The sequence below is a fragment of the Blennius ocellaris genome (genome assembly GCF_963422515.1).
Source record: "Blennius ocellaris genome assembly, chromosome: 24".
Classification (NCBI taxonomy): domain Eukaryota; kingdom Metazoa; phylum Chordata; class Actinopteri; order Blenniiformes; family Blenniidae; genus Blennius; species Blennius ocellaris.
This window is the reverse complement of record NC_137673.1, coordinates 11,325,559-11,341,580: the sequence shown is the minus strand read 5'-3', so window position 1 is coordinate 11,341,580 and position 16,022 is coordinate 11,325,559. Positions and strand designations below refer to the sequence as shown.

The following is a 16,022-nucleotide window of genomic DNA, read 5'->3' as shown; positions in this document are numbered from 1 at the left end:
CGGAGATGGTCATGTTTCAAAGATTCACGCGTTGTAATTCCCTTGCTTTCTTGAGAATATCGGAGCAATCCTTGAAATAATGAAGCTTTGCCACTATGGCACGGGGACGATTGCCGGCTCTGGGCTTCGGCATAAGGGACCGGTGAGCCCTGTCCACCAGCGGCTCCCTGTCCAGTTTCAAAGCCTCCATTAGTAGCTTGGCCACACCGGCGGGGGAGAGGGGGGGCGGGGTCGTCCTCCGGAACGCCGATAATCCGTATGTTCTGACGGCGAGCTCTGGACTCTAGGTCCTCACATTTATTTTCTAGCTTTCTATATTCTTTAGACAGATGTTCAACTTTGTTATAGAGAGTGACGATGTCATCTGTATAAGTAGAGAGGGACTGTTCCATCTCAGTAACCGTAACTTTGAGCCCCGAAACTTCCGCCTGCACTGAGGAAATAGTGCCAGAAAGTTGTGTTTTTAAGGCCAGCAGCTCAGTCTTCATGGAACAGAGATTCTCACTTAAAGCTGTTTGAAGCTCGGCTCTGAATACTGTCACAACCTCATTTCGGAGAGCGAGGAGAAGTTGGGTTTTGAGTGCGGTGATGTCAGCAGTCGGTGTGCAGCTCGGCTCCGCTGGGGAACTTGAATCACTCTGGGGCGAGGAGGCGGCGTTTGCACCAGGCCGCTGGTTAGGCTGGGTGTTGTTTCCTGCTTTGTTTAGCTTTGGTGGCATTTTAACGGGAAAAACGTGAGGCGTACAAGTCGGAGAAAGAGTAGTTCAAGTTTAAAAACTAAAAAAGTACAAAAACAGTGCGCATTTACAAAGAACGATTTCACTCTGCAAGAGCTCTACTACACGTGTCCTATTCCATGTCTCGCCAAGCCGGAAGTCTCATATTATATATTATTATGCAATATTTTTCAATTTCTAATATTAAAAGTCATGCTGTAAATATGGCTTGTGCAAACTTTCTCTGGCACAGATTAAACGACCCAGTCTCCCCCCAAGGACACCAAGATGAAGTTTTGCTGCTGTATTTTCACCTCGAGGGTCTAATCTAACAAACACAAGGACAAACGGCAGTCTGCAGACTCATCAAAGAGGGAAGACCAATGAGAAGAGAGGGGACCAACAACAGGCCGCATGTCACAACAGCAATCAAAGTGATTTACGCTCATTTCCCCAAGAATATAAGATGTACGCCTCTAATGAAGTGTGTGGGAACACAGGCCAGGCTGTTGACGAGCAAGGCACAGTGAGGTGTAAGTGGATCAACAGCAGTTACTAGAGTCAACACTGCTCTGGCTCCAAGGAGTCGGAGCAAATAATGTCGTGACTCCCAACAACCGGTTTGTCCAGAGGGATGGTATAGGGAGGATTTGTTCTTTGATCATTTAAATATTCACCACCAGCAGTCACTTGTTCAGTCAGTCACACCTCAGACAGTCTGCGGTGGTCCATCATGGCCGTCAACGTCCCCGGTGCCGTGGTGATGGCGGCCTTCTACCTGCTGGTCCTTGGGACCGGCGTCTGGGCCTCCTTCAAGTCCAGACGGGAGCAGAAGAAGAGTGCAGCCACTGGGATGGAGATGGCCCTGCTGGGGAACCGAGGCATCGGCTGGCTGGTGGGGATCTTCACCATGACAGGTGAGGATTTCATGACCCACTGAGTAATCACAAAGTATCTGGATGAGATCGAGAAGAAAATCAAACTGCTGCAGAGAAACAGAAGGACTGCAAGGTGACACACATGTCACCTCCGGGTGCTTCCTCATATTCAATATGAAAGGAAGTTCAAAAAGACAAATTCAAAGTCAAACAGCTTGAGACACGCAGTGGAATCGAACTCTCGTCTCTCTGACTCTCTTGCAGTGTAGTCAGATATCACTCAAGGTAATGACAAGAACATTTTCAGTAGAATTTCTGTGTATTTTTCAGTTTTGAACAGACGTGACCATAAATTAATGATGTATTTCTACAGCCAATAATATGAAAGTATTTTAGATATCTGTACTTTAATCTTTCCTTCCAATATGATAGTGAGAACAAATATCTACTTTCATGACTTTAAACTGCCTCCTACATCTACATAAGAGCTTGTGACCTTACTGGGTGGAGTTAATGCAAACTGGCTCATGTCCAGGGTGTAATCTATTACTTCTGAAAGTTTTCCACTGTTTGTTGTCAGACTTGTTGCTACATGCTTGAGAAGGTGTGAGTCCTCTCATTAAACCTTCATTTGCATAATTGTGTTTACAGCTGATGTTCGTCATGGTGTTTTTGGAACTCAGCCAACTTGTCATGTCCTGCTCCTCTGCAGCCTCATAGGAGGGTTCTAGTGCTGCAGGCTGTGTTTCCTTCTCCTCTGCATGTTGCAGATGGGCGTGTCAGGCGGCTGTGTCAGAGAGGAGAGAGCCGGCTGGGTAATTCCCTGGATTGGGTGCAGCCGCTCAAGTCGACTCTGCTCCACTCAGATCCAGTCCGTGTGTTCCCCCTCACCAAACCTACTCCTTTGGAGGAGCACCAAGCGCAGGGGTGTCAAACTCAGTTCCTCGAGGGCCGAAGCTCTGCACGTTTTCCACGTCTCCCTCCACTGAATGTCCTGATGGTTCTTCACCACGTTCAGCACAAAGCCAGATAACCAGCTGCTCATTGCACTCAGCTGTGTGGAAGCAGGGAGACGTGGGAAATGTGCAGGGCTGCGGCCCTCCAGGACCGGAGTTTGACACATGTGATCCAGAGAAAGGACTCAAGCCTTGTTTTATTCCCGTTTGAAGAGTAAAAGATCCTTTGTTGATGTTGAATTGGTTTCCAGGCTGTTTCCTGCACTAGAGCCTCCGTCCACCGCCCTGCAACACCAACTGGACCTGTTTCTGTCTATTGACACTTTAGAATTCAGTTCAGTTTTATACAATGGTATTTCTACAGCTCCAAGTACAACTCAGTCATTTCAACACGATCTACAAAGAAAAACCAACAATTCACATTGTATTTTCATTTATTAATTAATTTGAATGAGACAGTGCATTTTGATGAACAGACAATGCTGTAAATATACCAGGTTTAGCTCAGAGCTCATTTACATCTTCAGTCCCACAATGTAGAACCATACCACCAAACACAAATATACATAGGTACTAAAGTATGTGTGAAAAATAACGCACACTAGAAAACCCACCACATTACAATACATTTACCAGACAGTACATCATTTAAAAAAACATTACTACATCGATGGAGGCTTTCGGCTGACCGGTTGGGGTGAGGGGACAGAGGAGTAGAAAGGATAGGATGGATAGAGAAATAGATTGGAGGGATAGAGGAGAGGAAAGTCTAGGATAGGAAAGACAGAGATCGATTGGGGGGGATTCAAACCTTGATTTGGGTAGTGGGCAAGAAACAGACCCTGGTACAGGTAGGGAGCTCTAGAGAGAATGGCAGGAGGAGGAGAGGATAGAAGAGAGGAAAGGATAGGACAGATAGGTTGTTTAAGTTGGGGGAGGTAGAGAGAGGTAGCAAGAGAGGCGAGGGGGAGGTTTTTTTTTTTTAAAACAGTCCTAACTATAAACTTTAGTAAATAGAAAAGTTTGGATTCTTGTCTTAAAAGTAGATTCTGTTTCAGCCTCCCTAACTGAAACTGGGATCTGGTTCCACAAGATGGGAGCTTATGCTGAAGGCTCATTGTACTTTCAGAAAACCGAGGAACCTCCAGGGGGCAGCACTCTGAGAACCAAGTGTTCTTCTTGGGGGATACGGGACTAACAGTTATTTAAGATATGATGAGGCCTGGTTGTTAAGTTCTTTGTAAGCTGGAAAAATTATTTAAAATTATATTCTAGATTTAACAGGGAGCCAATGCAGAGAGGTTAGTATTGGAGTGATGTGATCTCTTATGCTGGTCCTTGTCAGGACTTTCACTGCAGCATTTTGAATGAATTGAAGACTTTTTAAGCAGTTATTTGGACACCCTGATAATAAGGAGTTACAATAGTCTACTCTCCAAGTAACAAATGATGGATTTGTCTTTCAGCATCACTCTGAACCAGCATGTTTCTAATTTTGGAAATATTAACCCCCAGGTTCCTCACAGTGGTACTGGAGGTCAAACGAATACCATCCAGTGTGACTATATCTTTAGATAATTTGTCTATCCGATGTTGTTGAGCAAATATAATCATTTCAGTTTTATCTGAGTTCAGGAGCAGGAAATTATGGCTCATCCGTGTTATGATCAATATTATCAAAAGCAGAACTGAGATCTAACAGGACCAGAGCAGAGACCAGTCCTTTGTCTGAAGCCATGAGAAGATCATTAGTAACTTTGGCCAGAGAGTCTCTAATAATAATTATAATGGATTGGTTTTATACAGCGCTTTTCTTGGCACTCAAAGACGCTTTAATTTGCATTATTCATTGACTCCATACTTGATGGTGGTAAACTGTGTAGGTAGTCACAGCTGCCCTGCAGCAGACTGAGGAAGCGATGCTGTCATTTTGCACCGTTGGCCCCTCCAACCACCACCAACTATTCACTCTCTCACTGGATTAAAGAAGTTTACAAAATCATTACTGCTCAAAGTTAAAGGAATGTGAGGTTCTACACAGCTATGACTTTTTGTTAGCCTGGCTATAGTATTGAAGAGAAATCTAGGGTTGTTCTTGTTTTCTTCTATTAAGGAGGAATAGTAGGCGTTTCCTGTTTTGTGAAGGGACTTTTTTATAGATTAACAAACTATTTCTCCAGGCTGTTCGAAATACTTTTAACTGAGTTAAATACCGTTTCTTCTCTAACTTTTGCACTGATTTCTTTAGAGTTCTCAGATTATCATTATACCATGGAGAGATCCTCCTCTGAGTTGTTGCTTTTATCTTCAAGGGTGCAAAAGAATCAAGTGTGGAGTGAAGCAAGGCTGCAGTTCCATCTACAACCAAGTCAACCTGAGTAGGACTGATGGTGTGGCAGCTGTTTACTGCTGCATCCACAGATGGTATTGAAGTGATTATTGGTGGGAGTACTTCCCTAAATTTGGCTACAGCATTATCTGATAGGTATCTCTTATATTTCAGTTTATTTTCAGGGGCTATAAAGCCAGTTAATGTAAGTTTGAATGATATCAGGAAGTGATCTGACAACAGAGGGTTGTAAGGAAAAAACATTAATTGATCAACGTCAATAGTATAAGTGAGAACAAGATCAAGCTTGTGATTAGTTTGGCTGTTATTTATTATCTCGGGATTCTGTGTTTTGTGATCCATCTCTCAGCCACGTGGGTCGGAGGAGCCTTGATTGTTGGCACTGTGGAGATGATGTACACACCGTCAATGGGACTGATCTGGACACTCATCTTGTTCACTGCATACAGTACGGGGTTCATTGTTGGTAAGAGTTACAGTCATATCTGCCAGGCTACTGCTCATCTGGATTTGAGAAACACTCAAAACAGAAGAGAATTGAAGAGTTCTTCAAACACACCATGATAAACAAGTAACATTTTCTGCTCAGATGTTGGTTTGTGTTTCTGCAAAGAATGCAGATTGATGGAAAGGATCAATGGCTGACAAGTTATTATGTAATTTTTTTTATCAGTGTTTGATCTCTAATCTTCAAAAACACTATATACTTTTTGTCTCCTTCTGTTGCACTTTTCTCCTCAGGTGGTTTGTTCTTTGCGAAGCCGATGAGAGACATGAAATGTGTCACCATGATGGATCCGTTTCACTTGAAATATGGAAAAATCGCTGCAGCTGGACTGAGTCTGCTTTCAGTTATGGTGGATGTGACCTGGGTACCAGCAACACTGATTGGACTCGGTAAAAATCCATTCTCCTGGGACTTGGTAGTTTTATTTTGACAGTCACCTTTATTACAATCAAACCTGGTAGTTTTATTTTGACAGTCACCTTGATAACAATCAGACTTGGTGGTCTGTCCACTAGAATGTTCTCCCAGTGTTAATGTTTAGAGCTCATTGTTCTCTGCAACTAGTGGCCCACCATGAAAACTACATCATTTCTGTCTCACGTTTCTGCCGTTTCCATGGAAACAAACAGTGTTTTTAGATTGTTGCTGTGTAAACGTGAAACCTTTCTGAAACCAAAACACTGAGTTTTCACTTGAAACGTGGTGGTGTAAACGAGGCTTTATCCCTGCGTTACTGTGATGCTCATTGGCTGCTGTGCTGTGGACCAATCCTGACGGTGTCTGACAGGAGGAACCATGAGTGTGGTCCTGGATGTGTCCTTCTCCGTCTGCATCTGGATCTCTGCTGCCGTGGCCGTGGTCTACACCCTGCTGGGAGGCCTCTACTCCGTGGCCTACACTGATGTCATACAGCTCGTCCTCATCTTCATCAGCTTGGTAAAGGCTGCTGGAGTGTGTGTGTGTGTGTGTGTGTGTGTGTGTGTGTGTGTGTGTGTGTGTGTGTGTGTGTGTGTGTGTGTGTGTGTGTGTGTGTGTGTGTGTGTGTGTGTGTGGTGTCACTACAGCACCCACTAGTGGCCAAACATATAAACTACATCTTGTTCAGTGTTTCTGCTATTTTTATAGGAAGGGCCATCGTTTTCTAAACGATGGCCTTTCAAAAAGGTTTTTTCAAAGTGGTTGAGAATTTTGTTTTGAAAGGCCCTCACCTAGCTATCCACGTAATATCCATTTGGAAGGTTTTACTAAATGAGGACTACTAATTTGAAGGACTTTGGAGCTTTTATTTAGAAACCAAGCACATGCAGGTTAACTGGCCAAAGTTGAATTGAGATCTCGTTGCTCAATACTGTAAATTGCAGAACAATGTTCTCCCAAGGTGCAGTTACAGTGACATCATCGAGATGGAGGGAGAGTGGTGAAGAGGTCAAATATGGCTTTACTTAGGCAGAAGAGGAAGAAGAGGAGGAAGGAAAGAGAGAAACGACAAATAATCCAAGATCCCTGCCCCCTGGCAAGGCTGGTGGAAGGGTTAGGGTTAGGGTTAGGGTTAGACAAGACTATTAGACTATTAGACTATTAGACTATTAGACTATTAGACTGTCAGGTAGATTAGTCAAACCCCGCCCCTTTACCCATAGTTCCTTTGGGTGAGAGGCCTGGATCCTAGCAACCACCACAGTGGAAGGGTTAGGGTTAGGTTTAGGGTTAGGGTTAACCCAAACCCAAACCCTGACACCTAAAGTATATTTCTATATAATCTGATCCGGTTCAAGGAGGGTTAGAAAGAAAACCTCACAGGCTCTGTGTATTTATTGTTCCTTGTCTTTTTCCTACAGGTTGTCTGTGTTCCCTTCGTCATGATGAACCCTCACACCGTGAACATCAGCCAGACTCTGCTGAACAACTCTTTACACTCTGCATGGATCGGCACACCAGACGTTAGAAAGACATGGTTACTGATTGATGAGTTCTGCTCCTTGGTAAGATGAGGCAACAACATCAAGTAATATATCTCCTACAATCACACTGCACGAGGACAGCTCATGTCATTTGTGTTTCTGATACTTCAAAACTAAATTCAGGGAAGAAAATCTGCAGATTTAATTTTTAATTTACTGCATTTTGTTTTGAAGGCACTGGGCTGTCTGGGATATCAGGCCATCCACCAGAGAATCTTGTCGTCTTCTTCTAATGCGACGGCCAAGCTCACATGCTTTGTTGCTGCTTTCATCTTTCTTGTATTTATGATTCCTCTCGTACTGCTCGGGGCGGCCGTGTCGTCTACAGGTAATCAACAGCTTTACCTACTGCAGTCAATTGTGAAAAATGGTGTCTGTGTTATGGTCAATTCAATTCTAATGTCATTTTGAAAAAGTGTCCCTCTGGAGGCTCCCACTGAGGCAGAGGATCAAAGTGTTTCCTGGTTTCTTTAAAGGGCTGTGAGATTGAGCCTGGTCCAATAGATCAGTCAGTCGTCTGATGGCATGGGACCACCTTCGATAGTTCCGATTCAGAGACAAGGTTCTAGGTGGAGCGGCATTGAGAAAATAAGGAGGGACAGAGTGTCCATCTGCATAAACACCCTGGAGGATGTAAATAAACCAGTCTACCGGCTGTCTGGAAGAGTTAACATTTTGATAATTGTTTTCAGGCTGAGCAGTTTCTTTTGGCCTTGAGTCCTCAGTCTCTCTGCAGTGAATCCATTATATCCGAATGTCATGGCCCTTATAGCTTCCAGCCCAATTGTCTACTTCTTCAAGTTGGACTCCATCCAGCGGAGATGTTCAACAGTCACACCCTGCTTAATTTTGAGTTCATTTATCATGAGTCTGAGTGTAAGAGCTCTGCACAGTCCATCAGTGATGGCTGGCAGCCTTCCCAGAACAGCTGCCAGTGTCATGCTGAACTTTGCCATAGATCAGGAAACTGCCGGCTCCAATCAGCAGTATACTTGTTATTATAAGTCCAATTATGTAGACGTCGTCCACATCCTCGCTGGAAAGGATGGAGAGACACACGATTCACCAACTGCTTCAGGAGTCCAACATGTATCCAGCAGCAAACGTTCTGTATGGACAGACAGGCTCTCCTCTGCCCATTCTTTTTGCCAAATAAATTTGGTCAATTGCATTGAGAGACCAAATGATCAATTCTATCATGTCGGTTTAGTTAGAGCAGTGTTTTTCAACCACTGTGCTGCGGCACACTGGTGTTCCACGAGATATAGTCAGGTGTTCTGTGGGAAATGATCCAATTTCACATTTTTTCTAAAAAAAAACATTTGTGTGCAGAGTAATCTAGTATAAATACTGTGGCGAGCGCCGCAAAAGAATTGTTCTGCGTCGAGATTCTTTTCTGCCAACTGATCACCAGAGGCTTTTTTTTTTACATGAACGCCCGCAAACGGAACTTCATAACAGGATCAGACTCCACACAACACATTTCTCACTCATGGTTGCACACCAACATCCAACAAACCAAACTAGACGAAATAATTAACCATCTGAACCGAGGAACAAAAACACAACACAAGCACAAATCAACACACACAACAACCCAACAATAACCCTCAATATCTTCCGGCAACACATAACCTGAACTCCCATCATGCCCTGCAGCGACCAACTCCGTGATTGCTATAATACTCACAACACGTTGCCGGTGAAATCGAAACTTAACAGACATCAGTGTGGTTAATCTCCACCTCCTGCTCCCATCTTGTATCAAAGTACTGTGTCAGTGACAGTGATGGAGACGTTTTTGAAAAGGAAGAATGTGAACCAGGATCTCAGCTCTTCATCCATCAGGTCCAGGTTTCACACTGAGTGAGTAAAAATTAAAAAAAGAAATTGGGAAATACTTTTTTCTGTATTCATTTGATTCCTATTGATAAAGCATTGATGAGAATGACTTTATATTGTTAATAACTACAGAGTTTCACATTTTAACATTTTCGGGTGGTGGTGTGCCTCCAGATTTTACCAAAGAAAAAAGTGTGTCTTGGCTCAAAAAAGGTTGAAAACCATTGGGCTAGAGATGTAGGGAGATGCTCCTACTAGATTCTGACAAATACAAGACAAGAGGTAGCAAGAAGGGCAGGTAAGGGAGGGAGGGAGAGAAAAGCGTCCGTCTTCATGATCAGCAGTTTCCGTCAAGCATTGATAAAGTAGCCATCTACAACTCATCAGTAATGAATTCATACACATATATAATGATGTTGTCTGCATAGAGACTCGTTTACAAATCCTTCTCTGTGCAAGTGAGTAAAGTCTCCCATGTTATGGCCCCTAATATCGACTCTGGAAGAGGTCGTCACCCTGCAGCTTCAAGGACATCTCGATCCCAACAACGTCCTCAGACATTTCAATCAGGTTTGAGGCCCTCTCACAGCACAGAGACTGTTCTGACAGAGTTTAGATAGATTGATAGAGTTTTATTGTCTAACCCAAGGGTGTCATTATTACTTAAATTCACTGAGAAGGGAACGGGCCGGCTGCAAGTTGTTCAGTTCTTGGAATTAGGTTTCCTCTGCTGTTGAGGGCTGTGACTGCAGATGGAATGAATGATTTTTTGTATATTGTTTTTCTGGCCAGTGGGACTTTGTATCTTCTGCCTGAGGGGAGGAGGGTGAAGGAGTGATGGAAGGGATGGGAGGGTTCCTCTGTGATCAGGATGGCTTCCCTGATCACAGAGTGTTCATACAGGTGGGACAGTGGCGTTTGTGCTGAGCCAGTTATTTTGCTGGCTTGGGCGGTGATGCGGGATAGTTTTATTTTCTGTTTGCTGGTGAGGAAGTTGTACCAAGATGGGATATTGAAGGTGATAATGGTTTACATGAGTGACCGGTAAACCATTATTAGAATCTTCTTACTGATGTTGAAGTGCCTTAGTTTCCTGAGAAGATGGAGGTGCTGGAGCGCTTTACTGTAAATGGTGTCGGAGTGTGTTTGGAAGGACAGGCGGGTGTCTATCTGTGTCCCAAGATACTTAAAACAGTCCACCTGTTCAACCTGTTCTCCCAGGATGATCAGGGGTTTCAAAAGCTGAGGTGTAACTGCTGCTCTGTCCCTGCCCACACAGCACGGCTCCTTTGTCTTTTGGATATTAAGATCCAGTGATTTCCCCCTGAAGGTTGTGGCCAGGTCATTGACTGCCAGTTAGTACTGGATGGGAGCCTCCATACTGTCCATGTGGGCCACCAGGGCCAAGTCATCGGCATATTTAAAAAGACTCATTCCCTCCCTGCTACAGGTGAGGTTGTTCGTGTAGGCAGATAACAGAATGGGGGATAAAGCACAGCCCTATGTTTAAAACCCGTCTACTGGATTTAAAGCCATTTAAAAGCACCTGCTGTGGTTTTGCCATGAGGAAGTCTTGTATCCATAAAATCCCAGTTGGGTGGATCTGTAGGTTCATGAGGCAGTGCAGCAGGGTGTCAGTGTTTACGATGTTAACAGCCGAGAAGAAATCCATAAATAAAATCTGAGTAAGTGGTTGTGCAGAGTCCGTGTTTTCCGCAACTGTATCTAAAAGAGTCAGGCTTGCATCTTCCACACCTCGTTTTGTGCTGTAAGCAAACTGGAGAGGATCCAGTTAGTCGGACAACATGTGTGACATTAAGTCACACACCACTCTCTCCATGCATTTGCACAGGACTGATTTGAGGGCCACAGGCCTGAAGTCTTTGGTGTCCTTAGCCCGTGCCTTTTTGTGGATGGGGATGCTTAAAGACTCCTTTCACAGGTTGAGAGCACAGCCAGAGTCCAAAAGGTGCTGGAACAGTCTGGTGATGACTGGTCCCAACTGTAGAGCACAGTCCCTCAGCCTCCTGCCCCTGAGCCTGTCAGGACCAGAAGCTTTGTGAGGGTTTACCCTCAGTAAGCTGCTTGTTCAGAAGCTGCTCATCTACAGTGATGGCTTCGTCGTCAATCTGACAGTTCAACTAAAGTGTTGTGACGTTGTTTTGGTTGAACCTACTGAAGAAGATGTTTAGACTGAAGATGTTTAGTTCTTCTGCAAATGAGGCAGGGTCTTTGCAACCAGCTGCAGTTGGTTTGGTGGCACAGCCCATCATGATATTTAGTGCCTGCCATACCTCCCTCACATTCTCACATGTCAATTTATCCTCTACTTTTTTCCTGTAGTTATTATTTGCAAGGGCAGACTGTCTCCTGAAGTCCTTCTCCAGCTCTTTCACCCTCTGCTTGTCCCCCTGAAGAAATGTTCTTTTCTTCTGGGTTAGGCAGACTTTCATGTCTTTGTTGAACCATTTTTTATTGTTAGGGTAGATGGTTATTTTTTTGGTGGGAGTGACAGTGTCCTCACAGAATGAGAAATACGAGGTCATTACTTCTGTCAATGAATTCAATTTGATACATATGCGTTTGGGATATTTCCATAACTCAGATCCAGAATATTGTTCATTCTGGTGGGAGTGGTGACGTATTGTTCCTGGTCTGGCAGCTGTAATGAGACATCACAGGGATTAAAATCCCCCAGAAGAAATAGAGGCTGCGCATCAGTTTGATTTAGATTAGATTAGACTAGAAGCTTTATTGTCATTGTACATGGTACAACGAAATTGCGGTGTAGCTACAATAACACTCAGTAGACATACAGTGGAACACAGGCAGCCATTCTCACATTCAGCATCGCATTCATCTCAGCAGACACACCATATATACAGAATAACCTAAACATTGACGCTCTGTGGTAGCTGTCAGCGATCCATTCTGCCGCCGTGTTAGAATCAGGACGAGGGACAGATGCTAAGATCACAGTCAGCTGGGAGAACTCTCGGGGTAAATAATGCGGTCTGAAAGACACCGTCAACAGCTCCTAGTGCTTACAGCACTCCGTCTCTCTCACTGTAAAGTTTGTTGCCCACTTACTGTAAATGGCCATACAGAGCCTGCCCCCAATCGATTTCCTGGTTTTCCTGGTTCTCACTGAGTCCCGGTCAAAGCAAATTATGTTAAATCCATCCAGTTGCCGGTCTGTGTCTCCGGTGAGCCAGGTTTCCATGAAGCAGAAGGGGCTGGTCTGTCAGTAGTCCCGATCGAACTGTAGGAAGGTAGAAAGTTCATGTCTTGTTTTGAAGCGATCGCACATTTGACAGCACAATGGCCGGTAACAGCAGCCGGCTGCCTCTCCTCCTCAGTCTGTTTCTGATGCCTCCTCTGGACAAAGTCTGTTTCCTGGCCAGAGAGTCATTAAAAGCAGCCACAGGCCAAGCAAATGAGGTGCTGTTGTAGTTAGCTGTCCATTGAAGCAGTCCATTTTCAAAGATACCCACTCAAAACAACGAATTAAACATAATAAACACGCAGACACTCAGAGCGGTGTCAGGAGTCACTCTGGCAGAGTAGCGCCCCCTCTCTTTCCTCAGTGTGGTACACAGAACCACACTGAGGAAAGAGAGGGGGCAGAAGACTCCGGCTCCCCCAGCCTACTGATCCTGCTCCACCTATTCAGTGACGCCGTGTTCCACCAAGACTGAAAGAACGAGATTGTGGATACAAGTGTCAGGACTCGTGGTGGAGCCATTGCTCCTCCACAGTGAAAGGAGACAGCTAAAGTGGTTCAGGACAACGTCTAAGAGAACCACTGGTGTCCTCTATGTGAACCAAGGACATCCGACTCAGCCCTTCAGCCCGGTCCAAACTACCAGGAGAAATGACATCTCTTGGTTGGTCTTCCAGAAGCTTGACGTCCTTCAGAAGTGTTGGGGGAAGACAGGGGTGTCTGGGCTGATTGTCTCTCCATACTGCCACTGGGACCGTATGCAGGCCAAGTTGGATAGAAGATGAATGAATTAAGCATTTTAGGTCTATCAGTCAAACTCTTTCATTCTCCTGTTTCCGTCCTTCAGACTGGAACATGACCTCCTATGGTTCTCCGTCTCCATACGACCGTGGGGAAGCAGCTCTGGTCCTGCCCATCGCCCTGCAGCACCTCACCCCGACCTTCGTCTCCATCATCGGTATCGGATGTGTGGCTGCAGCCGTCATGTCGTCAGCTGACTCTTCTTTGCTTTCTGCTGCTTCAGTTTTCACCAACAACATCTACAAGAACCTCCTGAGACCAAAGGTGAGCTGATCTAGAATCCAACTAAACTGCTTCTTCTTACTACTACAGTACCCAACTCCCCATTCAATGGTTTTACTGTATGGAGAGGAGCCAATAAGGATGATTTGACAGACTGAATGAATGAACATCTGGTTTATAATTCATTGTTTTCTCCCCAGGCACCAGACAGGGAGACCCTGTGGGTGATCCGTGCTGCTGTGGTTGTGGTGGGTGTGGCTGGAACATCTCTGACCAGCCTGAAAAACAGCAGTGTGCTCTTCTGGTTTCTTGGAGCCGAAGTGTCATACGTCCTCATCTTCCCTCAACTCGTCTGTGCCCTCTTTTTTAAAGTGTCCAATGCTTACGGGGCTCTTATAGGCCTTCTGGTGGGACTGGGGGTACGACTCCTCAGTGGACACAAATCTGTGGGACTGCCCGTCATCCTCCATTTCCCAGGATGCACTCTGGAGGACGGCGTCTACGTCCAGTACTCTCCGGTTAAGACCATCTCCATGGTGTCTGGTCTGGTCTCCATCTTGCTCTTCTCCTACCTGACGTCTGAGCTCTTCAATAGAAACCTGCTGTCTGAGAGGTGGGACGTGTTCAAAGTGAAACACCGGCAGCTGCCACAAACACCAGCAGGTGGCGCCACAGAGCTGAAGGAGAATGAGAAGCGGAATGGAAACCTCCCTCCTTCTGACATAACAGAACCAATGATGAGCACATGTTAACATTCCTGTCTGGTGTTTATTTACTCATGTAATGAATGAAGGGGGAAACTACAATCTAGGCTCATGAAATCCATTGCTTCATGCTCCTCGTCCATCCTTCCATCTTGTATTCTGCTTATCCAATTCAGGGTCGGGGGTTCTGGAGCCGATCCCAGCTACTGTGGGCGAGGCCAGGATCCACCCTGGACAGGTTGCTGGTCTGTCACAGTGTCACGTTCATCAGTCCAATATACATGAAATGTGATGCAATTAGAAGAAGCTCTTTTTAAACATGGTACCTTATTTTCAATGTTTCATTTAATTAAATCAGAGAAATTTCCAGTCAAATGGAAACAAACAGCACCAACATCCTTGTGTTTTTTTTTGTTTTTTTGGGGGTTTTTTGCCATTGAGGACTGATGCATTGTTTAGTATTATTATACTTGTTCGATGTGTTGAACTTTCTTGGTTTGGGTTTACTAAGTGGCTTAAAGGAGCCAATTAAAAATACTTTGTTATATTACTGAAGTAGTTTTCAGAAGTATCTGTACTTTACTTGAGTTTTCACATGTATTCCAACTTTCACTAATACATCAGTTAGTGATTGAAGATGAATAATTAGAGGTAGAAAAAGCTTGTTCAGTAAATAAACTGCTGTAATCCAAACATTTGACTTTTTTATGTTGCTTTAGAGAAACGGTTTACAAAGAAATAGAATATATAGCAGGCCAGCAGCTCGGGAGCATAAACCCCCCACACCCTCACATACTCACACAAGACGACACCCACACTTATATATAGAATACACACCCCCACACACACATACACCCATGCTCACATTCACCCCACCACACACACAAACACACACAGACACTTACACACACACACCCGCACACACCTATCTGCACTCGTATCTCCCTGATACCTATCTACACTGTGATCTCCCTGATACCTATCTACACTGTGATTTCCTTGATACCTGTCTACACTGTGATTTCCTTGATACCTGTCTACACTGTGATCTCCTTGATACCTGTCTACACTGTGATCTCCCTGATACCTGTCTACACTGTGATCTCCTTGATACCTGTCTACACTGTGATCTCCCTGATACCTGTCTACACTGTGATCTCCCTGATACCTGTCTACACTGTGATCTCCTTGATACCTGTCTACACTGTGATCTCCCTGATACCTATCTACACTGTGATCTCCCTGATACCTGTCTACACTGTGATTTCCTTGATACCTGTCTACACTGTGATCTCCTTGATACCTGCCTACACTGTGATCTCCCTGATACCTGTCTACACTGTGATCTCCTTGATACCTGTCTACACTGTGATCTCCTTGATACCTATCTACACTGTGATTTCACTGATACCTATCTACACTGTGATTTCCCTGATACCTATCTACACTGTGATTTCCCTGATACCTGTCTACACTGTGATCTCCCTGATACCTGTCTACACTGTGATCTCATTGATACCTGTCTACACTGTGATCTCCTTGATACCTATCTACACTGTGATTTCCCTGATACCTATCTACACTGTGATCTCCCTGATACCTGTCTACACAATGTGATCTCCATGTTACCTATCAACACAGTGGGATCTCCTTGATACATATCTACACACTGTGATCTCCCTGATATCTATCTACACACTGTGATCTCCCTGATACCTATCTACACTGTGATCTCCCTGATACATATCTACACTGTGATCTCCCTGATACCTGTCTACACTGTGATCTCCATGTTACCTATCTACACACTGGGATCTCCTTGATATCGATCTACACAATGTGATCTCCTTGATACCTGTCT

General features: G+C 44.6%; 3 protein-coding genes across 20 annotated transcripts in view; 2 read left to right on the top strand and 1 right to left on the bottom strand.

Moving 5' to 3' along the window:
• Nucleotides 1–16,022, top strand: part of LOC308147501 (NACHT, LRR and PYD domains-containing protein 3-like) — an 835,749-nt gene that overhangs the window by 393,860 nt on the left and 425,867 nt on the right. The window lies entirely within an intron of this gene.
• Nucleotides 1–16,022, bottom strand: part of LOC308147500 (uncharacterized protein) — a 1,504,609-nt gene that overhangs the window by 1,349,952 nt on the left and 138,635 nt on the right.
• Nucleotides 1,450–14,340, top strand: LOC308147756 (high affinity choline transporter 1-like; the record flags this gene model as incomplete). Its single annotated transcript, XM_080520086.1, has 8 exons — nt 1,450–1,633; nt 5,250–5,366; nt 5,642–5,772; nt 6,207–6,344; nt 7,247–7,390; nt 7,544–7,697; nt 13,282–13,499; nt 13,658–14,340. The coding sequence occupies 8 exons, from the start codon at nt 1,450–1,452 to the stop codon at nt 14,207–14,209; spliced, it is 1,638 nt and encodes a 545-aa protein (XP_080376212.1). The 3' UTR covers nt 14,210–14,340.